Below are 27077 nucleotides of genomic sequence, written 5' to 3'. Positions count from 1 at the left end.
AGTCATGGCGCTACTTGTTCCTGGTTTTTGAAATATATACATTTACAACCCTACATCTACATAAACGTTCAAATCTCAAATATAAAGTAGTGACCTCACGGCCATGGATGTAAAAAGTTAAAACGCTTGGGTGTAAGTTCACGTATTTTCCGTATTGTTCAATAAAAAGCATTTTAATCCGATTGGTGGCCATTTTTATAGAGTTATAATGTATCAAGAGTGCAGTACACCTCCCAACCGATGGGGTCGCGTGGTTGAAAGCATATGAATAAAAATTCGGAGAAAATGGCCACTGATTGGATTAAAATGCTTTTTATTGAACAATACGGAAGATAAGGGTACTTACACCCAAGTGTTTTAACTTGTTACATCTATGGCCGTGGGGTCAGCACTTTATATTTGAAATCTAAACGTTTATGTAGATGTACGTGTTGTAAATGTAGACATTTTAAAAACCAGGAACAAGTAGCGCCATGACGCTAAGTTGTGACAGAAGAGCGTCATGTGAACCATGGCTACGGCGGTGCAAGCATGGGGTACTTTTGTTGCCTTTAATGTTGATGGTTAGCCACCGTCCCGTCGACACGTTGAGTTCCTTCCTTCCACCCGAAAATGCGATTAATTTAAAAATCGATTGGTTAAAAAAAAAGACGATTCACATGTTAAAGATTATGTTGTGACACATAAATGGCATAAAACTTACCTTACGGCAAATACAACACATCCGACAAAACCTTCTGAGTCTAAAAGACTATCTAGCGGCCCCTAGAGGCCGTATTGCTTACTTACATCCAACTGGCACAAAAAAGCTAAAATAACACAGGCTATTAAAGTTAAAATAAAATAAGAAAATAGCTGCAACACGAAATAAGTGGATATTTAGCCTACAAGGGAAGCCAGAGGAAAGGCTATGAGATAACTCAAATTTGTTTCAGTCTTAGGTTTCACCCATCCTGCAATCTTCATATTAGATATTAGATGCATAGAGTTAGAGTAGATGTTATAGATCTTGTGTGTAAGCTACAGTAAAGGTCATAGGGTCATGCACATAGATATTTAGACCAATTTGATTTAAAATAAAAAAAAATTATATGATTAAGTCCTCACTGTTTTGCCTGATTCACTGCCATTTTTGCTTTTATTTTAATGTTGTTTTATGCTTTTGCTTTTCTTTTTGCTTTATTGTTACATTTGTTGTACTTTTTCTGTAACTGTATTCTTGCTCTGTAAAGCACTTTGAGCTCCATTTCATGTCATGAAAGGTGCTATACAAATAAAGTTTATTATTATTTAATATTTTCTATATTATATCAGTTGATCCAGCTCCAATCAAAACACATCATAGCAGTTCTGAAATCTCTACATTATTATTAGTTGTAGTATTTAATACCAGTGTAGTGTCCAGAAGTTTTAAGAACTTTACATTTTAATTTAAAGTCTAGTAACTGGCCTATTAAGCTTTCTGGGTGGCCATAGCTGAATGGGTAGAGAGGTGCAGGGTCCCCATAAGGCAGGGTCCCCATAAGCAAGACACTTCACCCCAACTGCTCTCCGGGTGCTACATTAAAGGAGCATTTCACCCCTGGAAGAACTTACAGACACTCAATGTTAATAATATTTGTAGTAGATAACAGTAGCAAAATTTGAAATTTGCACCCTATGGCCATAAAAATATAGAAGTCTGTGTGTTTGACTGGGGTTTGACTGGACTGCTGCATTACTACAAGTAAGACGCGCGAACGCGGGAAGCGAATGCAAAAAAAAAAATAATGAAAAAAAAAAAAAAGAAATTCTACGTTAAAAGTAGCATCTTAGAAAAATACAAATTCACAAAAAAAAAACTTTGAATGTTTTTGAACAATTCAACAAAGTGTTTGAAGTGCCTGTTTCACCCACTTCGGGGGGGCGGAGCCAAAATCCGAGCCCGAAGTATTTGTTCGTAGACCCCCACTTAGAGGGGGGTAGAAAAAGTTTCGGAGCGATTCGGGCACTTTTCATTTAACATGGGGTTTCAATGGGGAGTTTTTAGGAGCCTTCTCTGGGGCGTGGCTTCCGGGGGAAGAGGCGGGCTTAAACGCAACCTTGACAGGTGTGTTCAGTTTTCAAAGACCTTTCATTTGATGTATGGTACGTCTATATTGGACATTTACTTGGCTGCACACAGGCAGTGCACACAGACACACACACACACAGATACACAAGCCGAGCACGGTGTCATAGTAAGCTCCACTTGCGCGGAGGCTCCGCTGCGTTCGCAACAATGACCATAATGCTTTGGGGCACTGCCCTTCCTTGTGGGGAGGGGAGGCTGCATGGGGGTGTGGTCTACATTGTAGTCAGGAAATAAGGTGAGATAAAGAGACTATGAGTCAAATGACTCATAGTCTCTGAGGATATGGATACAAATAAAAAAATACAGATAAAACACCAAAAACACACCAGGATCATGTTTATGGGTCCTAGACCTAGATAAAAATAGGGGTTTGATGCAAAAATCGTCAAAATGTCCCTTTAATAGCACCCACTGCTCCTACTTAATAGTTACAATGGGTTAAATGCAGGGAACAAAATGTCACTTACTTTGTGCAAACTATGACAAAAATACCCCCCTTCCCCTCCCCTAGCTCCCTTACTGGTGTAACTTGGTACACAGACTCATGTCATTTATGAACAGAACTGTAAACTGCTGCTTGTTCCAGAAACTCAACGTCAGTTTAAGAACAGCTTGACTTGTCTTTGGCCTTTTAAGAACTGTTTGGGGAAAGAAGCACATCTCTTCTTAGCTGAATTCAGTCTTATTCTGCATTAATTAACCACTTAAACCCTCTCAGTCATAGTTCACACTGGCAGCTACAAAGATGCAGGTACTACCATTCTTTTTCAATGGAAGTTTCCATATATAGATAGATATACAAAGATACATCCAACGTTTGCAGCTGCTACAAAGCTACAAGAAAGTTGAGCTGGTTTCAGCTTCAGCTACACAGATACAAAGCTAGAGGAACTGGACTTGAGTTACAACTGTATTTTGACCGATTGTTTCTACGACATATCTCTTCGCCATAAATTGCCGATCTACAAGCTCACAACGTGTCGTGCTGCGACACATTGTGAGCTTGTAGATCGACTATTTTTGGCAAATGTTCCCCACTCCCCCCCCAGAATTATGCTTAAGTGGTTAACCTCTTAAACTGCACACTTCTCTGACCGGAGTCCCCCCAGGGGTCGATACTTGGGCCCGCTCCTTACCACCCCCCCCCCCCCCACGCCACATTTCTTTGCCCAACAATTGCCGATTTGCAAGCTCAGACTACCAGAGTAGAGAACAGAACCCTTTTTCATCAGTACGTTTTTATTTTATTTTATTGCGAGGACATCTTAATTAAGCCAACATATTATATCCGAACCTGACATCTTTTTTTTACAAAAATACAATGCATCTCTAAAAAAAAAAAAAAACACAAAACAAAACAAAACGGTAAATTAACAAAGGAAGGTTTGTAGGAAGGAGTATCACCCAAGCTCTGTCACCCAAACAGGAAGTAGAAACTATATCTTCAGTATATATATATATATTTTCAGTATATATATATATATATATTTTCCAGTATATATATACGTGTCTATATATATATATATATATATACACACACACACACACATGCATCAAACAAAGATGAAGCGCTTTTAACACAACTTAACTTTATACAATCATTGATTCGGTCCGCAGTGCACTGCCAACCAATGGGATCCATCGTGCTAGTGAAAGGAATGGGACAATATGAAAATTACATGTCACGATTATTGTGGCAAAAAATATTGCCATTAATGATATTGTCGCAATAATCAAAATATGCTTGAAACTTAAAATAGCACTTTCGTTAACCAAAAAATGCCGATCTACAAGCTCGTAGATCTATCTGCTCGTAGAGCTTGTAGATCTGCTATCTTTGGCGAATCGATTTACCAACTGTGCTCTTTACAGGTCGGTTTAATCAAGTATAGAGGGTTTAAGTGGTACTGAATTTGCAGCTCGACAAAAGCTAATTCATCCTAGTGTATGACAAGAGGACAATTTCACAATAAATTAAAATCTCTGCTGTGTTTTTTGACCACGATAAACTATTATCGTCCCATCCCTAGCTATAGTGACGTTATGTATTTGCATGATTGAACCTGAGCGGTTTGCACCTGCCGTCCAACAACAGGCCAATGAACAACGTTCTTCCAGCTGAATGCTCACCTGTTGGTTCAACCAATCAGACGTCACCTTTAGAGCACTGGTTTTCAACGCCGGGTTCCGGTGGACCACCAGCGGTTCCAAATGGACCCTCCAACGGGTCTGTAACTCCGACCTAGAGTGTACAATGGGTTAATCTCTGGGACCCCAATCTACACTGTAAAATCTTGCAGTGTTCATTTAACTGTGTGCAAATTTGTACACTCTTGCAGGGGTCCATTTTGACCGCTGGGACCACCAAACATTGAGAACTAGTGCCTTAAGACAGTGGTTCTCAATCTGTGCACATGACCCCCCCCCCCCCAGATGACAGTGAAGTGACCTAAAAGTAATACCTAAAAAACAAAGAGAGAATAGAAAAAGACCATTACTGCATCAAAGGTAATCAACAAACTTTACAATAAAAACTGGCCAATCATTGGCCAAATTGTTAAATATAAGAAAGAGGCAAAAATTGTGAAAATAGCCAATCTCACAACGCCTCGCGTGAGCTTGTAGATCTGCTATTTTCACAATAATTATCTGTGGAGCTGAGTCAAACTAAATCTAATGCCTCACCTCCTACAATGCCAAGCGCTTATCAGGGTGGGGGGTCCCCAATTCAAATACGATTATTTTGGGGGTCCCCAGTTCAAATATGATTATTTTGGGGGGTCCCCAGTTCAAATATGATTATTTTGGGGGGTCACAGCCTGAAAAGGTTGAGAACCACTGCCTTAAGAGATTCTGATCACAACATCCTTAAATTTCATCTGCCATTTGTAAATCAAACCTGTTGCACTGGAGCGAGATTCCTATGTCCAAACATTATACGCATTATATATATATATATATAGATATATAAAAGATTACATGTTTACATTGTTTTTCTTCAACTATGTAAACATTTAAATGACACATGAGCTTTTGAAAACGGAACAGAACCCGGCGAGCTCACATTCTACAATGAAGAGACTTTAATTGTTAGGAATTAATTCAGTGAGTGGAGAGAGTTTTCAGTGACTCTCAATATCCCAACACCAACCTCTGTACCAAGAATCACTATAGTACTAAAAAACCTATCGTTGTTACAACTCAAGTCATTCCAGTTGTTTTTTTTTACAAAACTTTAATTATTAGTTTCAGTTACAGTTTAACATGGTTCCGAGACAAAACCCATAGCCCACTGAACCTATAGAACAACCTAGAACAATATGGAACATAACTGTACAAAGTTTAAGGTAGTTGTGGTCATCGTGTCTTATTTCAACGAAATACAAATAAAATAAAATGTCTAGAGAACAGATGATGTTTAATGGAGCAGCATACCGTCTTCTGTAACACACACATACACATTCTCACACACACACACTTGTCTTTGGCTTACAAGTTATGCCCAATTTATACTGAAGGTATTATAAGATGGTGTTACAGACCGAGAACAGCCTATCTAGAAGCTCACTAATTGTGACGCAGAATGCGACACATTGTGAACTTGAAGATGTGCCATTTTCGGTGCGCAACACCGTTGTACGACCGAGCATAAATTAAGCAACGAGGCTGTTTTAGAGCAGAACTGCTTATGAAAACAGGCCAGACATACAGTACAAACTGTACATTATCACATTCTAACAGAAGCCAGCAAATCTCTGATGGTTTCAGACAGACAGACAGACAGACAAGACAAGACAAGACAGGTCATCTACAGAAAGAACCAACAAAGCCAAACAGAATCAAATGGAATCAATGACTCAAGGTTCCATAGGAACAAGGAGTTCTTGTGTGAGCATTGCCTCTATGTATGAAGCGCTACAACAGAGTCACAGGGGGCAAACTAGACAAGAAAATGTCACCAGGACCAAACAGACAAGCAAATGACTTCCCATCCAGGAACTGACGTTTGTAGCTGCTAATTGTTGGCGCTTCGGAGAGAGGAAAACAATGGTCGCTAGTGTGTACTATCTTGCGGTGGCAACTCGTCAAGCTAAAGTAAAGCCCCCGTGCCGCAATCATAGAGTATGCTGGGAATTCTTTTTGAATTATACTGGCTTAATTAGCCAAATGAAAATGTATCCCATATATTCTTTCAGTCCACAGCAGTGGGCTATATGAATGTGAAGACAACACCGTTTTGAACCGTTGCTTTTCTTGCCGTCGGTCTCTTGTGTCCGTTGTTCTGCTCACAAGTCTCTCTGGAGGGTGACTGCAGGGTGAATTAAGGCTCTATTTCGACTACGAAGGGTTAACTCAGAACCTTCCAGAATCTGAAACCTTTCGATGAAACCTGTGAAGTCTTTATGATTGTTGTTTCTGCTTACGTTTCCGTAATAATAAGCACAGCCACTCCTGAAGGGGGAGGCACGTGATAAAAAACAAACTCATTAAAAAAAATTGCAAAGATAGCCAATCCACAAGCTCATGAAAGCGTCTTATCGCCACGCGTTGTGAGCTTGTAGAGCTGCTTTTTCTGGGGTGGGAAAATGTTTTAAAGTATAGGTTCTGGAGTTCGGGGATGCCCAGAACTACCTCCTGAGCAGGGGCCCAAATTAAGTTCTGAGAACCGAGAACTGAAACTTGAGCTGTAGCGTATGGAAACAAAACCCAGAACCCGTGGAAACACATCTCACAGCACGGCACGGTTCCCTTGGTTCCCTTGGTTCTTGTGAGTGTTAAAGAGCTCTTTAGTGCTACGTGGGAGGAGGGTTGTTCCGGAGTCCCAGCGGAACCAGCCGAGGCATGGGTCTCCACTTGGGCGTCGCCGAGCCGGGCCCCGCCCCTCCTCCCGCCCCACCCTCGCTGGGGGCTTCCACGCTTTTGGCCACGCCTCCTCCATGATGACCCGCCTTCATCTGCAGCAGAGGGGGCGGAGTCAGCGCGTCGCCGCCGCCGCCGCCGCCGCCGCCTTTGGAAGAAGTGCATTGTGGGCTCTGTAGTTGAGCCTGTCCGTTGGACGTGTCGGCGGGAGGAGGAGGAGAAGGAGGAGGAGGAGGAGATGAGTGGGATCCTGGCTGCGGCTGCGTCCTCTCAGAGGAGGAGGAGGAGGAGGAGGTGCTCCCACTAGGGTCCTCGTTCAGCTCCAGCAACCAGGAGGGGCTGAGGGGGGGCTCTCCTGGAGGAGGAGGGGGGCTGGGAGGAGCGTCCGAGGCCTTCTGGTTGAGAAACTCAATCTCGCTGAGGAGAGACTGAAGGTTCTCTTCACCTCCGTCACCCTCCGTATTGTCCCTCTCCTTCCCCCGGGAGGTGTTGCTGACCTCCTCCTCCTCCTCCTCCTCCTCCTCCTCCTCCTCCTCCTCCTCCTCCTCAGCCTGTGGAGGCCCTGCTCCGCTCGAGCCAGTCTCCTGGCCGGGGAGGCCAGAGCGTGAGAACGTAGGTAACGATGACGATGACGAGGAACCCGGGAGTCTGGAGTCTGGAGGAGCGGGTTCTGGGTGGACGACGTGGACCTGGGCAGGGCCCGGGGCTCGGACTGTGTTCTGTGTGGGGGTGGGGGTGGGGGTGGGGGCGGAGGCCTGGGTCCCAGCTCCCTCTGGGTTCTGGGTGGAGGATGGTAGTCGGGGGAGAGGGTTGGTGCTCCTGGTGACCAGCTGTAAGGTGCTGCTCTGTGGTTGGACCAGGCTCAACACGGTGGGGACGCTCTGAGCTGTGAACGCAAAACAACCAGTGTCAGCTAGAGTTGAATACTTCATTTACTAGGGATGTACCGATACATTTTAACCCATTAACCCATTAACTGCCAGAGAGGTATTTTCATATTTTTTTAGCCAGTGCCAGAGATTTTTCATTGAAAAAAAAAAGTAGCCGATACAGAATTTTTAAGTTTTAAGTTAACAAGGAAGTGGATAGGAGTCTAGATCTTCGAAAAATCATATCTCCTTGGTCTTTGGGTCAAATTGGAAAAAAAAATAATATATGTTTAGTTCACGTAGATCTACGCGACTGGCACGTGGCGGCTTTAAATAGGTTCGCGTAGATCTACGTGATTGGCAGTGAATCAGTTAAGACCTGAGGCGATTCTTGATTTTTTTTAAAATCCTAACAGTTTAAAAAAAAAAAAGAAAAAAAAATGTTCAACGTTTTTCAAAAATAGCAGATCTACAAGCTCATAGCGCGGCACTCGGTGCCGCGCTATGAGCTTGTAGATCTGCTATTTTTGAATAGGCAAAGAAATCTAAAGTGACACAGATGCGTTCCAGGTCTTAATGGGTTAACAGCGATACGATCCGCGTCACGATACATGGTTGACGATACGACACAAGGACGATATTGGTTCATTCATAGCGATACAATACGTTTCAATGATTTAAAATCGATACAGTAACTATTTAGCAAAGAAATTTGATCTGTGTGGAACGTGTGGATAGCTCAGGTATTTTAAGGGAAACATTTATTATTATGGATATAAATAAGTAAACACAGTGATTCTCTGGCAGATACATGGACATTGTATTTGAACACAAACCCGCACCTTGACATGAACACAGAGAATACACACATTTATCCATAGACCAAGTGTATCTATAAGTAATTAAACCCCTCTTTTTATTTGTTCATCTTAAAATTGCTAAATGCAACGCACAAGTGCTTAGTATCGATACAATTGATTATTTGCATTGCAAAACGATTCGATACGATACAAAGTCTAAGATAAGATATGTTGTTGTTTACACTTTAATATACTCCGATTGTTGAAATTAAAATCGATGCCGTTACTGTATCGTTACACCCGTATTATTAACCCATTAAGACCTGGGGCCGATTCTACAAATGCCTTCTAAATTCTAACAGTTTTCTGAAAAACGTATGTTGCTATACATCGTTGCTGTCGGGCAAAAACCTCTCATCTCCATATGTTTGATCAGACACACCCTAATTGATCATACTACAGCGTCACACAAAAGCAGCAGATCCACAAGCTTGAAACTCGTCGCGAAGCGACGCTTTTTGAGCTTTTGGATCTGCTACTTTGAATTTGAATCCTGAAAAGTAACAGTTTTGGACATAATGAGGTTTCCACCCGACAGAGAGGATGACACAGATGTTTTCCTGGATTGAATGCGTTAATGCAACATCTGGAATAAACAATGACTTTTTTTTTAAAAATTTGACCCAAAGACCAAGGAGATATGATTTTTTGAAGATTTAGACTCCCATCCACTTCCTTGTTAACTTAAAACTTTAAAATTCTGTATCTCGGCTCCTGAGTACTTTTTTTTTCTCAATGAAAAATCTCTGGCATAAAACAGAAAAAAAATCTGAAATAACTCTGGCATTCAATGTGTTAATATGTTATTTCTTCTTTCTGAGGTTAGCAGCAGAGGCAACAGTAAGAAGCACAGTGTCTGTTTAATGGGCTAGTTATATGAACATCTACCTGAGATGTTAGCTAGTTATGGCAAGAATCATGTACCGGAGATGTTAAACAGTTGGTTATTTATTTGTGCACCTGACTTAACGTTAACTATAACGATAACTATAAATACAGATTATAGATTATATAGATTATTCATAATATCGTCTCTGTCAGGTGGAAACCTAGTTATTACCTGGGATGTTAGATAGATAGTTAGTCGTGTACCTGAGATCTTAGTAACAGTCAGTAGATGGTGCTGCGTGAACATCTTACCAGGAGCTGGGTGGGACAGAGAGAAGGCAGGACCACTGCTATGGACCACCTGATTGGTCAGACTGGGGATGTTGAAGGTGACTGAAGCCACACCTACACAGGAACACATTTAAACCAATGGGATTAAAAATGAATACATACCAGGTGTGTATTCATGTTTATTACAGGTTTAGTGTATTACAGGTTTAGTTCAGGTGTTACCCTGTGATGTCTCGAATTTTCATTTGTAAAATATTCCTTAAAGGTGAATGAAGAAACCAAAAACGTCTTTTTGAATTGAAGTAAATTGGAGACCGAAATTAGCAACAAAAAACAATCTGTTTATATAACATATATTTTACTGTAGTTAAAATGGATTCTCTGTGTCTTCACAGGGTAAGAGAATGATAGAAATAAAGTCAATTCTTGGGTTAAGTATTCCTTTAAGGAGTAGTTCATGTGTAGTTCAGGTCAGCGTGATCTAATATGAGAGTGACGACACTAGCGTTGACTCCCATTGTAAGAATGGAATGCGGAAATGCTCTGTCTCAATGAGGAAGTTCCAATGTTTGGAACTATAGCCCATAGAGGCCCGCTTTGCGGCGGGATCAAAGCGTGTCACAACTCTCTCTCTCTATGGGTCTGGTTTAGGTGTAGTACCTGGCGTAGTTAAGGTGTAGTACATAGTGTAGTTAAAGGTGTGGTTAAGGTGTAGTACCTGGTGTATTTGAGGTGTGCAGCAGGGTGGGTCTAGGGAAGGGGTTCATGGTGACGATCCGTTGCTGTGGCAACACCAGGGACAACACAGTAGTAGTGTGGACGGGAGGAGGACTCGCCTCTGAATGGAAGGAACACAGTAAAAAGATGAAACCAATATGTCTTACAGTCAAACAGAAGACGAAACACCCTGCCCGAAACCAATATGTCTTACAGTCAAACAGAAGACGAAACACCCTGCCCGAAACCAATATGTCTTACAGTCAAACAGAAGATGAAACACCCTGCCTGAAACCAACATTTCACACTGTCAGATGGAACATGAAACAGGATGTAGGAATTGAACCCTCACCCTCCGTAGGGTCTGTGAGCGGCTGTAGCTGCTGCTTGCGGCGAGACAGGATGTTGGGGACCGTCCTTGGTCTGTCCCATCCCATCCCGTCCTGGGATGGAGAGGGTCGGGGAGAGGGTCGGGGAGGGGGAGGACGGTGTGGGGACTGCTGTGACGCTGGCATGACTGTAAAAATAATAATAATTATGTTTTGTTTTTTTATGTTAAAACTATTTTTTACAGAGTTCAGAGGAGTACAACCCACACCAGATCTTTTTGAGGTGCGGGCTGCAGGTGCAGAACTGAGAGGAGATCAAAGTAGCCGCACGCTCCTCATATACCCTGAGGAAGGCAGCGTGCCAGCCGAAAAACGTCGGCTATGTGGTTTTAAATCTCTCTCGTCCGTTATTAAAATAAAGTCTTTGGCACTGAAGCGACGAGTGTGCGGCTACTTTGATCTCCTCTCAAAACTAATTTTACACACATGGCTCAACAGTGTTATGAGTCACATCCTGCTTCGTAATGAATGGACAGATATTTAGTGTATTTATAGTCGTGATTTGTGATATGCTACTCCCATTTGTGTGTGTATTTTTCATGAAGTAGTAATAATAATAATATGAAAACTTGACAAAGAAGAAGAGAGTTTATAAAGTGCTTCATAAAGTCATCAAACATATAAAAATGAAATATTACCATTATGAGATGCAGAAGTGTTGGCTACAGGTCTGGAGGACTGGGGCGTGATGGAGCCTGACAAGGGCTTAAGGACAGCACCCTCTGCTGTCTGTTTGGGGGTACTGCGATCAGGTGTGTGTTTGGTGGCGCTGGTCTCAGTTCCGTCTTCCTTCTCCACTCTCCTGCTTTTACATGTGATCTGCTGTAACTTCCCTAGAATGCTCTCCTCACTTTTACCTGGACACAAACACACACACGCACACACACGTACACACACACACAGTTAGTTATTCAACACGTTATTTGTTTAGTTAGCTGGTAATTTATCATTTAACGGACTCATTATTACCAGACTTGTGAGCGATCTGTCTGATGTACTCCGCTCTCTGATAGGTGAGACAGGTGTGCAGTTTGTCCAGTCTGTCCTCCTGCTCTGTGAGGTCTTCTATTTCCCTGCGAGCCTGTGACACGGGACACACAGCGCCATTAGCCACTTAAACCCATTAACCCATTAAGACCTGGAACGCATCTGTGTACGGTAATTTTTAGATTTGAGCTAAAAAGCATTATTTTACACTTTGGCTATTCAAAAATATCAGATCTACAAGCTCATAGCGCGGCACCGAGTGCCGCGCGCTATGAGCTTGTAGATCTGCTATTTTTGAAAAATCTTGAAAATGTGTGCAAATCTTTGATTATATATATTTTTAAAGCAAAAAAAATTAACGAAAATCTTTGCTTCTGGGACCCCCTGGAACAAAAATATTTTGAGATGGGGGTCCGCGGCCAAATACATATAATTTTGGGGGTCCTTGACATGAAAAAGATTGAGAACCACTCAATCTTTACGTTTTTCTTTTTTTTTTAAACGTTTTTTCAAACATATGTTTTTCAGAAAACTGTTGGGATTTAGGAGACATGTAGAATCAGGGAACGCATCTCTCGTCGTTGTAGATTTCTTTGTAACTCAATCTTTGCTTCTGGGGGGACTTTACAAATGTCTTCTAAATCCTAACAGTTTTCTGAAAAAAAGTATGTTTCTATGTCAGTGGTCCTCAAACTTGTTCATGTCAAGGACCCCCAAAATGATGTATTTGGCCGCGGACCCCCATCTCAAAACATTTAGTTCCAGGGACCCCCAGAAGCAAAGATTTGAGTTTTTTTTGTTGTTGCTTTAAACAATATATATATATATATATTCTATCTACAAGCTCATAGTGCGGCACTCGGTGCCGCGTTATGAGCTTGTAGCCCAAAGAAGCCCAAAGAAATCTAAAATGACACAGATGCGTTCCCGGCTTTAAAGGGGTTAAACCCCGGCATCCGTATGGTGGGGAAAGCTTTTTGCAGAAAATAGCAGATCGACAAGCTCACAACACAACACAACACAGTAACAGAAAACAGAAAATACACTAGTATAGAGCCCTGAGGGACTCTGCCCAGCCATATTATTTCTACTTTGTTTTGTCTTGAGTGTCGATGTTTTGTTATCGTTTGTTTTTAGTATACTATAAGGGTGGGAATTATAAGCTATGGCTTCAGCCTACACCTTTTCGGTCCAAGGATTGTGTTTTCTTTGCTGATAATATTGCTGTGACTAACTCTGTACAAGGCTTACGACCGAAATAAACGATTGCATTATTCATTCAATTAAATATGGGGTTTAAAAGGTTAAGCACGCCAGCCCATTAACAACACGCCGCACGTTCTCGTCTGCCACCGACGGAAGTGTAACTCGGGCACTAAGGGTGATGTGAGTATACTTAGCTAGAACAGCTGCTCTGCCACGCAAGCACGTATAAATCAGGCATTACAACATCATACATCATATTCCAACAGGTTCTCATGGGATCCAGCAGGTTCTCATGAGGTCCAGCAGGTTCTCATGAGGTCCGGCAGGTTCTCATGAGGTCCGGCGGGTTCTCATGAGATCCAGCAGGTTCTCATGAGGTCCAGCAGGTTCTCATGAGGTCCGGCAGGTTCTCATGAGATCCAGCAGGTTCTCATGAGGTCCAGCAGGTTCTCATGAGGTCCAGCAGGTTCTCATGAGGTCCGGCGGGTTCTCATGAGGTCCGGCGGGTTCTCATGAGGTCCGCGGCTCTCATGAGGTCCGGCAGGTTCTCATGAGGTCCAGCATGGTCTTACCTCATGCAGGACTGCAGCTTTAGTGAGACACTGAGCGTCCATGTTCAGGGTCACTCTGAGGGCGTTGTACTGAGTGTTCAGCAGCTGACGATGTACTTTGGCCGTCCAACGGTTTCTGAACAAACAAAACGTGACTTTACATATAAATATGATGAATAAATAAATGACCTACACAGAGACAAGACCTACTTCTGGATCTACTTCTGGTCTGCTTTAACCCATTCAATCCGGTAACGCATCTGTGCCATTTTAGATTTGAGCTACAACCATTATTTTCTACTTTGGCTATTAAAAAATAGCAGATCTACAAGCTCGTAGTGTAGATCTGCTATTGACTTGAAAAATCTTTGAATGCATATATCTTTTTTTAAACAACATTTTTAACTAAAATCTTTGGGGGGTCCCTGGAACAACATATTTTGATTGTCGGCCAAAAACATAATTTTAGGGGTCCTTGACAAGAAAAAGTCTGAGCACCACTGATACAGCAACAATAGTTTTTCAGAAAAATGAAGACATTTGTTGAGACATTTGACACAAATGTTACAAATGTACAAAAACGCTTTAAAAAATATATATATTGAAAGATTTGCACACATTTTCACGGTTCTTCAAAACTAGCAGATCTACAAGCTCATACCGCGGCACTCGGTGCCGCGGTATGAGCTTGTAGATCTGCTATATTTGAATAGCCAAATAGATCTTAAAATGACACAGATGCGTTCCCGGTCTTAATGGGTTAAAGGCCAGCGGTCATGATTAGAGTTTAGATTTATATTTCCTTGACTCTTCCATAATAGGAGATTAACCTTGGAAGTGTGTGCACTCTCCACTTCTTATATAGCTCAATGATATAAGTGAATGTACATCATACACCTTATTTATATCATTTATATATACGTACAGTATGTTGTCCCTGTCGGGTGGATACCTCATACTGTACGTCCAAAACTGTTACCTTTCAGGATTCAAATTCAAAAATATCAAAAGCAGCAGATCCACAAGCTCAAAACGCCTCGCTTGGCGCCGCGTTTCGAGCTTGTGGATCTGCTACGTTTGAGTGACGCTGTAATGTGATCAAGTAGGGCATTCTTTTTTTTTAAATAATTTTTATCCCTCGATTTTGTAACCCTTTTTTTCACCCGGTGCCAATTTTCTAAGTGATCCTGGGCACTACACTCCCCTCACCAGCCTAGGGAGCCCAGGGCCGAGCTCATGCCTCCTTCAACGCATGAGAGCCAACTGACCTTCTTGTCACCTGACAGGGGAGAGTTTCCCTGGTTGGACGTAGCGCGTGGAAGGAACACGTTATTCCAACCAGTTCCCTTCCCCTCCATCAGGCGCCCCGGCTGACCAGGGGGAGGCAGTATAGTGACCAGGATTACTACATGTTGTTGTGAGGGTATTAACTACCCTAGGAGACACGCGGAGAACATGCAAACTCCACACAGAAAGGCCATTTCGCCAACCCCACCTAGGGTAAGGGCGCTGGTGACGCGGAGGAGAAGACACACCCCAAGCGCCCACAGCGTCCCCGGCGGGAATCGAACCCAGCAACGATATTCTCTCGATCTTGAGGCGAGTCCCTGTGTCTCTCTCCTCTCAACCTCCATCATGAGCCGGGGAGACGCACGCACACACACACACACACACACACACGCACGCACGCACGCACGCACACACGCACGCACGCACGCACGCACGCACGCACGCACGCACGCACGCACAAGAATGATGACAACAAGTGCACTTACTTCTGCATGGCGTGTGGTGATTTGGTCATCAGACTGGCGTCCACGCTCTCTATATCAATCATCTCCTCATCATCATCATCATCATCATCATCACCCTGTGACTCACCATCATCCTCATTATCAACATCCTCCTCCTGCAACACAAAACAGGAACACAGGGGGGCAGTGTTCATTTTGACAGCAGATTTTGATTTAGTTTTAGTCGTCGTCTTTTGGATAAAATTCTACTAAATTCTACTAAAATACTACTTCATAGTTTAGTCATCTGACATGTTATAGTTTTAGTTGACTAAATATAAGATTTTAGTCAACAAAATGTACAGTTGATTTAGTCGACTAAAATGATGCCTAATTTATACCTGGCTGCATGCCGAAAATAGCCGATCTACAAGCTCGCAAGAAAACTTTCATTTCACTATTATTTCACTGGCCGAGTTCTGTGTTCTTACACTCGTGAGGTTGATGACGACACGTTTCCTCTTCTTCATAACAGCCTCGTCTTCATCTGAGGAGTTGATGACGACGCGTATCTTCTTCTTTTTCTTCTTCTTCAGCACAGCCTCGTCTTCATCTGAGGAGTTGTCCGTCTCCTCCTCAGAGGAGTTGTCCGTGTTCTCCCCCAACAGGTCCACCATGGAGTGGCCTGGGGTCTGGACCCGTCTGTACACCGCGTCTACGCTCTCACCTGGACACACCACACAGGACACAGACAGCATGAGAAGATAGGACGAGATAGGACAGCAGTGGTGGAAAAAGTACTCACATTTCTTACCTAAGTAAAAGTATCAATACTGCATAGTAGAAATATTCTAGTAAAAGTAAAAGTCCGGAATTCAAAATGTACTTGAGTAAAAGTACAAAATTATTGGTATCACTATCAACATGCACTTTAAGTACCAAAAGTAAAAGTAAAAGAATGTCTGAAAATAGAAGATCTACAAGCTCACAACGCGTCGCATCGCTGTTGTCAGCAAGCTTACGCTGCAAGCCTGCTGACAACTGAAAAAAGACATAACTTATATTATTGCCCTGGTCTTGATTTGGTTTGAGGTTAGACATGTGTTGTGTTTACCATTCAGGATGGACATGGTGTTCACCAAGTCGTCTCTCCTCCTCAGCAACTGTCTCTTCTTCTCCATCAAAGTCTTGTGCTCGCTGCTCAGAGTCTGGACTGTCTCCAACGCCTACAAACATGATACACACACATTACAGTTGTACTTTGAAAAATACACATAAGAACAGGTAAAAGACAGCTGTGCAAGGTTCTTATGCGTATAGTAAGAAAATGCTTTTGTACACTTGTCAATCATACATCACTGTATGACTGATCTCCACACAACAGTTAAGATCAATCAACAACGTACACCAGTTAACTCATTCACTGCCTGAATTATTTATGGCCTTGTTTGCCCACTGCCAGAGATTCTTCTTTTTTTATTTTTTTTAATAAAATAAACAAATATGTTTTTTACGTCAGTGGCAGTATTGGTAAACGGGAATAATTACGTTTATTACGTCAGTGGCAGTGAATGAGTTAAGAGTAATTTTTCTTGCCCAATTTGGAGTTATACACAATAGATTTGTATGTCATATTCTACAAGCTCACAACGCCTATCTTGTAGATATTTTGCAGGCTATTTTATTTTTTAAGATGTTTTTGGGCCCTTACTGATAGTCCACAGTGAAGAAGAGAGACAAGGAAACAGGGAGAGACATGCAGCAAAGGTCCATCGGGCTCGGGAATCAAACCCGGGACTCACTGTTAGGGATCAGAGCCCGTGTGGTAAGCGCCTTAACCACTTGGCTATCGGCGCCCCCAATAGGCTATTTTCGACTAAGAGATTTGCGGCCCTATCTTGCGTGGCGTCTTATGCCGTATCCCTAATCTTCTGAGGCATTTTTAATACTTTTAAAATAGTGAAAATAGCCAATCTACATCTACGCGCTGTGAGATTGTAGATCGGCTATTTACACTATTTTAAAACGTTTTTCTAAGTATAACAAAATGCCTAAAAGATTAGGGATAAGGCATGAGGCGCCGCGCAAGATGGGGCCCATAGTGTATCTGTAGAGGGAAAAGGGAAAGGGGCCAAGGATAGAGCCCTGTGAGCACCGCGGTCAGCGTCTCAGCGAAGTATACAGGGAAGAAGTTTAGTAAAGCGGCGTTAAGACTGCAGCCAAGCAGCGGTTAAGGAGAGACAGGCTGACCTCGTTGAGGATGGTTTTTTTGGCCGTTTTGGTTTCGATGAAGCCCAGCTCTTTCCTCAAAGCATGGAACCTGTGGCCCATGTCCACTCTCCTCTTCCTCTCGACAACGTTATGATTCATCCTCCCTGCAACGTTTATCTTCTGCAGACAGGACACACAATGTAACATATACTGTATGCGTGAGTGCGTGTGTGTGCGTGTGTGTGTAGCTGTGAGGCGACAGCGCTACCGACTGCGCCACCGTGCCCCCCTAAATGAGACCTTTTAACGCATTCCAAGAACACATTCAGGAATCGAATCGACTCCTGTTTAAGTGCAAACTGCACTATTGTTGAGAATACTAATACAACAGCTATTAACCCATTAAGACCTGGAACTGTGTCATTTTTAGATTTGAGCTAAAAAGCATTATTTTACACTTTGGGCTATTCAAAAATAGCAGATCTACAAGCTCATAGCGCGGCACCGAGTGCCGCGCTACGAGCTTGTAGATCTGCTATTTTTGAAAAATCGTGAAAATGTGTGCAAATCTTTGAATATATATATTTTTAAAGCGAACATTTTAAACTAAAATCTTTGCTTCTGGGGGGTCCCTGGAACAACATATTTTGATGGGAGTCCACGGCCAAACACATATAATTTTGGGGGTCCTTGACATGAAAAAATTGAGCACCACTGATATAGAAACATACGTTTTTCAGAAAAACTGTTGAGATTTAGGAGACATGTAGAATCGGCTTCAGGTCTCAATGGGTTAACCCATTAAGACCGGCGACGCATCTGCGTCTCATTTTAAGATTTCTTTGGGCTATTCAAAAATAGCAGATATACAAGCTCATAGCGCGGCACCGAGTGCCGCGCTACGAGCTTGTAGATCTGCTATTTTTGAAAAATATTGAAAAAATATTTTCCAGATTTTTTTCAAAAAACTGTTGAGATTTAGATTTTTTAAAGAATCGCCTCAGGTTTTAATGGGTTAATAACAACGATGATGAAGAAAGCTCTTACCACAGGATTCTTCTCGTCGTCGCCATCGCTGTCCGACGACGAGGCAAACGACGAGTCTGACGAGTTGTCCGTCTCTTCGCTCGAAGAGTCCAAGTCCACCGTCTCCACCGACTTACTCGTCTTCGTGTGCACGATCTCCACCTCGAGGTCGGAGTCCGAATCCACGATCTCCACTTCCCGACTACCGTCCAACGAGGTTCTCTGTCCGTCGGCCGGGTCCGCGCTGCCGCTGCCGCTGCCGCCGCCGCCCGCCGCCCTCTCTACGGGAACCTCCTCCACGACGTCGTCGTCGTTGTCTTCGTCCACGCAGACGATGTCCAGATCTACCAGACCTTGGGCCGGCTCGGGGCTCGACGACGGGCCTCCTCCTCCGGACCCGGGCCGGCCTGCTGGGACGGCGGGCCGGGCCACAAGAGCCGGAGCCTGGGTGTAGGGCTGTCACCCATTACAAATTTAAGTTGACGATTAATTGTCAGTCAAATAATTGCGATTAACAATTTAATTGTGTGTTTGGCCATTGTTGAACATTGGAACAATGTTCAACAATGCCTTCAAGGCCTTTAAAGGACAACTTTGTTTTTTTACAACCAAGGTTTTATGTTTTAGATTGTAATTAAAGTAAATAAAAGATGACTGTTATTTTTTTTTAATTTACTGCTTTCTATAGTTTTAGCAATTTTCGCGATATTTTTTACAGTGGGCGGGGGCATTCTGTCCGGTGGCTAAATATGTCATTTTTTACACAATAACCCGGTGTTTTCTTTATTATTATTTAAAGTAGCTCTTCTAGCCCCCAATAACTCACATCTGGCCATCAAAGACCACAGGACCTTTTTTATTGTGTAAAAAAGGCATATTTAGCCACCGGACAGAATGCCCCCGCCCACTGTAAAAAATATCGCTAAAATTGCTAAAACTATAGAAAGCAGTAAATGAAAAAAAAATAACACTCATCTTTTATTTACTTTAATTACAAGCTAAAATATAAACCTTGGTTGTAAAAAACCAAAGTTGTCCTTTAAGGCTTCGTAATCAAAAATTGCACAGGCTAGGGGTGTGCCGATTACACTAATTTCATGAAACGATACGATACAATATTGGGCTCACGACATCGATACGATACGATATACGACACTTTTTTATTATGAAAATATATGGGGGGGAAAAAAAGTAAATTCAAAAAACAAAACAAATTCTTCTGTTTTTGCATTATTATTATTGCCCAAAAAAACTTTTTTTTTCTTTTTTCAAAACGATATTTTTTCCCCCCAAAACGATACATATCGTCACGAAAACGTATCGCGATATTTCACGGGACGATATATCGGCACACCCCTACAGGCCAGATATGACAAATAACTTGAATATACAAAGAAATTATTGACATTTATTATTGACAAATATTTATTATTTAATCATTTTATTCTTGCAAAAATAGCAGAAATAGCAGATCTACAAGCTTACAACGCGTCACTTTGTGACGCGTAGTAAGCTTGTAGATCTGCTATTTCCGCTTTTTTTAAATATTTCAAAATGTGTGAACAATGTTCAACATGGAAAGGATTATGACGATTATGCAAAAATAATTGCGATTAAAAGGAGTAGTTCACCCAGAAATTTTCTTATTTTCTATCAATTGCACACCCCATGAAGGCTTGAATTCATGGATTTGTTTTTGTTTTTGTCGCATTCCTAAGACAATTATTTGATTACCGGCGGAAAGATGCTAAATGCATTCGGTAGGAGACTCAAAGTAGACTCTTTATGTCTCCTACCGGAAAAATAAATGTTGAATTCAAAGCTTCATGGGGTGTGTAAGTGATAAAGAATCACACCCAGTGTGAAGTGGGCGGTGTGGTCACAGTGGTCATCACAGTGATGGAAGTTCACTTAAAGACAAGTAATATTGTGGACCAACCATTGTACACCCCTAACTTAAAAAAAAACATAAATGTGTTTTTTTTAAGTGCATAGTCCTATTTATAGGGCTATGCACATGTGTCATGTTTCACTAGCCAATCACAGTCCTGAATAGACTGTGATTGGAATCACAGCGCAGGGTTGGGGGGGTGCAAATTTCCAATCCTCACATATAGGGGCGGTTTCACCGAACTACTTGTGACAGGCCTACCTGGGTGCTGACGGTACCAGAGGCCCTGGCTTGGTTTGGGGCCTGGATGTGAGTCCATCCAGGCCCCAGCCCTGGACCTGGTACGATGGAGACGACGTTGAGCGCCGGTGGTGGCAGCGCGGGCCGCGTGGGAGACCCCCCCTGCGGGGGTGGTGGCTGCAGGAGGGTGAAGGAGCCCGTCGAAGCCGTCACCTCGGTCCGGGGCTCGGTGGGAACCATGGCACACTTGACGAACAACGGCTCCTTGTCCTTGGACGTGGGCAGGATCTTCAGGGTGCACGTTCCCTTCTGGCCCAGGAAGCCGGCGCCCGGAGGGACGGGCACGGAGGACACGCCACCGGGGATGGAGAAGGACTGCAGGCCGGAGAGAGAGGAGGTGGTGGTGGTGGTGGTCGTCGTTGGAGAGATGGTGTTGGAGATGGAGAAGGACTGCAGTCCGGAGATGGAGGCAGCGGCGGCGGCGGTCGTCGTTGTAGGAGTGATGGTGTTGGTGGAGAGGATTTGGCTGGCAAAGCGGACCTGCATGGTTGGCGCCGGAGGAGGGAGGCGATGAGGGCCGCCGGCTGTGGGCCCAGCCACGCTGGGTCCTAGAGAGATAGTGGCTGTGGGCCCGTGGGTGGGTCCTCCTGGAAGAACGGCACATTTTAGAATTAGGGAATTTGTCAGAACACTCTTATCCAGAGGTCAGGGGGGCGTGAACCCAGCCAACAACATGAAGTGGTTCAGTGAAAGTGTGAAAAGTACAATGTACAACGTAACGATTATAGCAGGTAGACGGTGTATAGGAGACAGTAGGACAGCTGAGAGGGAGACAGGAGTTGCTTTACCAACTCATTACAATATTACACTCGAGCACACCCTCGAGTGTAATATTGCGATAATACAACAGTTACCAACAAAACACATCCAAATGTATTCATATTGTGGGGCAATTAATAATAAAAATGTTTCGCTATTATCCGTTTCCCTGTAAAGAGAAGAGTTTTTGACTGAGAGACATTAAATGGTCCCTGTAGCAGCGCTTTGAGTTTGAGGCACTGTCTCATCAACACAGCTGAGCTATCAATGCTTGCGCAGTGGAATGGGATTTGAACTCAGGCTAGTCAGGACGTGTGTGTGTGTGTGTGTGTGTGTGTGCGTGTGCGTGTGTGTGAGACACCACCTCAGCCCGTAGCACTTGCCCTCACCTTGACGACCTTACAAAGGCTAAAATGTAACTTACATTGCATGTTACGTAGACGCCAGGTCATTGTTGACCTGCCATCCTGTAGTGTGTATAGTTTCAATGTAGGCTGATGATAGGTTCTTGGTTTACGTATGTATTAGTTATCATTAGATTATTGGTTTACTTATGTACTACTTTATTATTAGATTACTATTTTCGTGCATTTGATGTATCATGTGTATTATGATGCATCATCTTGTGTCCTTGCTTACTGTAAGTCGCTCTGGATTAACCCATTTAGACCTGGAACGCATCTGTGTCACTTTAGATTTCTTTGGCTATTCAAAAATAGCAGATATACAAGCTCATAGCGCGGCACCGAGTGCCGCGCTATGAGCTTGTAGATCTGCTATTTTTGAAAAATCTTGAAAAAGTTTTTGGGGATTTTTTTCCAAAAAACTGTTTTAGAAAACATTTTTAAGAATTGCCTCGGGTCTTAATGGATTAAGAGCGTCTGCTAAATGCCTAAAATGTCAACTGTGTGTGTGTGTGTGTGTCTGACTCACCTTTGGTGACCACCAGGTTGGGGTTGAGGGCTCTGAGCTGGCTGAGTGGGATCAGCTGGACCAGTCTACCGTCCGGCTTCTGACACAGCAGGGCCCCGTGGTTCGACCCTCCCGTCACCTTGTGCACCACCAGCTTCTGGCTGGGCGGCGGCATGGGCACGGCCATGGTGGTCCTGCTGCTCTGGCTCTGTGGGGCCGACCGACTCCCCCCCGCCGGCGAGGGAATCAGCAACATCTGGCTCATCTGGTTGTTCAGAATGGTGTTTACCGCCGCGGTGCCGGCTGTCTGGGAGGACAGGAGCCTGGGCTCTGCTGCAGAAAGACATGGATAGTGAATTTGTCAGAACTTAAAGAATCAGTGTTTTTGCTACGGAGCCAGGGCTCAGTTAGTCACATGAACCCCAGCCTCCGTATTCTGGCCTGGGGAGAACCTTTCACCGAAAATAGCTGATCGGCAAGCATTCAAGCTTCTCAATCTGCTTTTTTTTTGTGTTTTTTAATTTGAATCCTGAAAATTCATATGAGGTTTCTAACCGACAGAGATGATATATTACGCTTAACATATACATTATTTCACAAATTAACGAAAAAGATAAACAGAGCCACATCTTTTGAATTGTGTCAGTAAGATAGAAAACCTGACAATATGGAATGATATTGAATATGAAATATCATTACAACTCTAAGTCATAGCACCTTAGCTCTAGTACTATCAGTCTTTCTATCAGATTGACCAGTGTAACCAACCACTGAAACCACAATGAACACAATGGTGACGCATAGTGGATGCAAATCTCACAACATCCTCACAGCACAATCACCACACAACGCAGACAATAAACACTACAAGACAACACCACAAAATAAACCCAACGCAGCATAAAACACGACAGTGTGACGTTGCAGGCCAGCGTTGGGGGCGACGGCACACAGCAGACGATACAAAGCAAAGGGTTTGGAGATGAGAAGAACGTACATAGATGCGATACGATGGGAGAGATGGACACAGGCTGCCGCACAATTCATTGTAGTATTAATCATAAATCACAATTTTAGTTGAAGCCGTCAATACATTCCTCAATGCGTTTCAGAGTATCATAAAGGCTGATTGATTTGGATTTCTGGCTATAGATTAAAAGGGGGTTTAAGTGATATATATTCTTGTTAAAGTAAGCGTCAAATAGCTCTATATTCTGATAGTAATCATTGCTATAGTGTGTTTGGTCAGTAACAAGGGTCTCCCCGTCTCTCCAGATATTTAGTTAACAAGAAAAAAGCCTACATTTTCAGTTAGGAATACCAACTTTATCCTATCAGGAGAGAAAAAAAAGAGAAGATAATATTGCAACTGGAACCATGTAAAACTGAATCTGAGATAAGTGATCTTTGTGATGTTCTCCAAAATTGGCTTACCAACCTGAACATGTATTTTCTGTATTTACTAAAGAACTGGAGAGACAGGGAGACACCTGTGACTGAACGAACAAACACTCTATATAGCAACAATAATAAGATACAATACAAAAAGGTACAATAAAATGATTTCCCCCCCATTTCATCAAGTACTGTAGCAATTGTGATATATGACCTTCATACAACAATCTAAATCAGTGGTTTTCAACCAGTGGTCCAGGGACCACCAGTGGTCCTTGAGGGGGTTCCAGGTGGTCCCCAGCTAAATAATGGAGAGTTGGTAAACAAATGGATCCTTGTTAGATCTTTAACGTAAAATGAAACCAAATGGACCCTTATGGGTCCATTTGGTTTCATTTTACACTCCTAAGAGTTCAATTATTGTTAAACATCTGCATTTACTTAATTAAAGAATTGTTATTTTGATCAACGTTTGCCTGTTATCTCTCCTATTGGTACCAACATCAATACAGCATGGAATTGTGGACAAAATCTTATCCAACGATAACAAAATATTCTAAGTCTTGGGTCTGAGAGGCTTAAATCTTGACATGAAAAGGGTTGAAAACCACTGATCTAAATGATCATCCAAGACATACATAAAAGACAAATCAAATAAATTAAATCCAGGTTCATGAACCATGAACCTCGTGCTCCTGCTCGACATTGAACGACATGGCATGAACACTTCTGAACCATGACAGACGCACGTCACGCCAAATTCACACCAGCAGTGTGTGGTATTGCTGCAGCCAAATTCAATGCATTACCTATGCATTGGTTCTCAAAGTGGGGTCCGGGAAGGAACCCCCAGGGGTCCTTGGGGGGGGTTTCAGGGGGTCCCCAGCAAAATGTGTTAATATAGCATCACAATAATTGTAACCACTTTAACCTTTTATACTTTGGCAATGGCTATTCAAAAATAACAGATCTACAAGCTCATAGCGAATCGTGAAAATTTGTGCAAACCTTTGAATATATATATATTTTAAAGCAAACATTTATAACTCAAATATTTGCTTCTGGGGGGGGGTCCCTGGAACAAAATACTTTGAGATGGGGGTCCGCGGCCAAATACAAAATCATTTTGGGGGTCCTTGAAATAGGCGGCGCAGCCAAAGAGTCACGGGGGGGCAGCCAACCAGAAGCGTGATGTGGTCTGAGATGGAGCCGTGGACTAGGCATACGCGCAGGGTGTTTCAAGATGCTTTGTGCATGCATGCACATGATAGAAATCACTTTGAAATGCTGGTGTGAATTTGCTGTAAAGTATGACTGTTGTGAGACTCACTTGTACCTTATTATACACTCATATATTTAATTGTTGATACTTTTACATATTTGTCCCAAAATAGAGACTCCCAGGTTCATAGTCGTCGAGTCTGTCTGAGTTTTAACCAATGACAAGTATTAACAAGAGCTTGTTACCAGTGGTGGAAAGTAACTAAATACATTTACTTAAGTTGAGGTATTTGTACTTTACTTGAGTATTTCCAATTTCTACTACTTTTACTTCTACTCCACTACATCTCAGAGGCAAATATTGTACTTTTACTCCACTACATTTACTTGAAAACCTTAGTTACTAGTTATTTTTCAGATATAAATTATGATATAATGAAACATACGGTACACTAACCACTTTAAACCTATTTTAAACCTAGGCTATTTGAAAATAGCAGATCTACAAGCTCACAACGCCTCGCATCGCGACGCGTTGTGAGCTTGTAGATCGGCTATTTTCAAATATTTAGTACTTTTACTTTTGGTACTTTAAGTACATTTTGATGCCAATACTTTTGTACTTTTACTCAAGTACATTTTTTATTCTGGACTTTTACTTGTAACAGAGTATTTTTATATTGCAGTATTGGTACTTTTACTTAAGTAAAGAATTTGAGTACTTTTTCCACCACTGCTTGTTACTAAATAATAACTATATTGGATCCATTGGTTTCCGCCCGACAACGATGATAATATATATCCACAAGTTTCCTAGGGCATTGTGGGCATCCCTTCCTGTCGATTTGATCAGGTATCAGGGATCAAATCAATAGGAAGTGATGCCCACAATGCCCTAGGAAACTTGTGGATTGGCCTTATTTGAGAATGTTCGACTATAACATTGCTCAAAATAGGGACATAAGGGTTCATGTTGGTTAAACAATACCTCAGATAGACCCGCGTGGATAAATAAATGTTTATCTTATTGTATCATATCTTATTTTATCTTAACCACTTAAACCCTATATGCCTGACCCTGCCTGAAGTCCCTCGAGGCTCTATACTAGCGTCTTTTATCTGTTTTCTGTTATTGTGGGGAAGGCTTTCGCAGGAAAACAGCCGATCGACAAGCTCACAACGCGCCGTGGTCCACAATGCGTTGTGAGCTTGTCGATCTGCTATTTTCCTGCGGAAAGCTTTCCCCACAACAACAACAACACGGAGGCTGGGGTTTAAGTGGTTAAAGGATATACCTGAGACAGAGGCGGAGCTAACGGACACAGCAGGTACCACCCTGATGGGATTGGCCCCTCCTCCTCCTCCTCTTCCTCCCTGTGGGGCTGGAAAGACGGTGGTGACCAACTGAACTTTCTGGTTCTGAGCCACTCCTCCACCTCCTCCGCCCGCTGAGCCTACGGCCTGTACCTGCCCCGCCCCCGATTGACCGGCCGGAGGCAGAGGCGGAGCACAGGGACGGGGGACGGAGGTCGCTGGACCTGATTGGCCGACCCGCACAGTGGGGGCGAGGCCTGCTGAAGGCAGAGGGACCGCAGGGACTGTTTTAATAAAGAACAGCGGTGTTAACCCATTAGAACCCATTTTAGATTTTAGCCTTGGCTATTAAAAAATAGCAGATATACAAGCTCACAGCGCGTCACTTCATGCTTGAACATCTGCTATTTTTGAAAATTAAAAAAAAAAATCTTGAAAGTATTTGAAATATGTTGAATAGTTAAGACTTTTTTTTACTCAAATCTTCTCTTCTGTTGGGGGGGGGATAAAACGGCATAAAACGTTTTCAAATGGGGGTCCACGGCCAAATATATATCAATTTGGGAGTCCATGGCACAAGAGACTTTGAGAACTATTGATTTAGAAGGCATTTGTAGAATCGGCCACAGGTCTTAATGGGTTAA

At 42.8% G+C, this 27077-nt stretch overlaps 1 protein-coding gene across 4 annotated transcripts in view; it reads right to left on the bottom strand.

Moving 5' to 3' along the window:
* Positions 1 to 3351: 3351 nt before the first annotated feature.
* mgaa (MAX dimerization protein MGA a) overlaps positions 3352 to 27077 on the bottom strand; it is a 54893-nt gene continuing 31167 nt past the window's right edge. The window contains exons 18-32 of one of the 4 annotated variants that reach the window (XM_080414709.1): positions 26415 to 26717; positions 22525 to 22836; positions 20794 to 21419; positions 18663 to 19097; positions 17655 to 17795; positions 16519 to 16630; positions 15896 to 16131; positions 15447 to 15580; positions 13693 to 13807; positions 11897 to 12008; positions 11566 to 11784; positions 10891 to 11055; positions 10540 to 10659; positions 9795 to 9935; positions 3352 to 7859 (exon numbers count right to left, since the gene is read on the bottom strand). In XM_080414709.1, coding sequence (XP_080270835.1) covers positions 6907 to 7859; positions 9795 to 9935; positions 10540 to 10659; positions 10891 to 11055; positions 11566 to 11784; positions 11897 to 12008; positions 13693 to 13807; positions 15447 to 15580; positions 15896 to 16131; positions 16519 to 16630; positions 17655 to 17795; positions 18663 to 19097; positions 20794 to 21419; positions 22525 to 22836; positions 26415 to 26717 — 4124 coding nt within the window. In that variant the 3' untranslated portion in view covers positions 3352 to 6906. The remainder of the gene's footprint in view (positions 7860 to 9794; positions 9936 to 10539; positions 10660 to 10890; positions 11056 to 11565; positions 11785 to 11896; positions 12009 to 13692; positions 13808 to 15446; positions 15581 to 15895; positions 16132 to 16518; positions 16631 to 17654; positions 17796 to 18662; positions 19098 to 20793; positions 21420 to 22524; positions 22837 to 26414; positions 26718 to 27077) is intronic. The other 3 variants (XM_080414711.1, XM_080414710.1, XM_080414712.1) reach the window with 3 other exon arrangements.

The sequence above is a fragment of the Gymnoscopelus braueri genome (assembly GCF_963280865.1).
Source record: "Gymnoscopelus braueri genome assembly, chromosome: 19".
In the NCBI taxonomy this organism is placed as follows: Eukaryota; Metazoa; Chordata; class Actinopteri; order Myctophiformes; family Myctophidae; genus Gymnoscopelus; species Gymnoscopelus braueri.
This window is presented reverse-complemented; position numbering and strand designations above follow the sequence as displayed.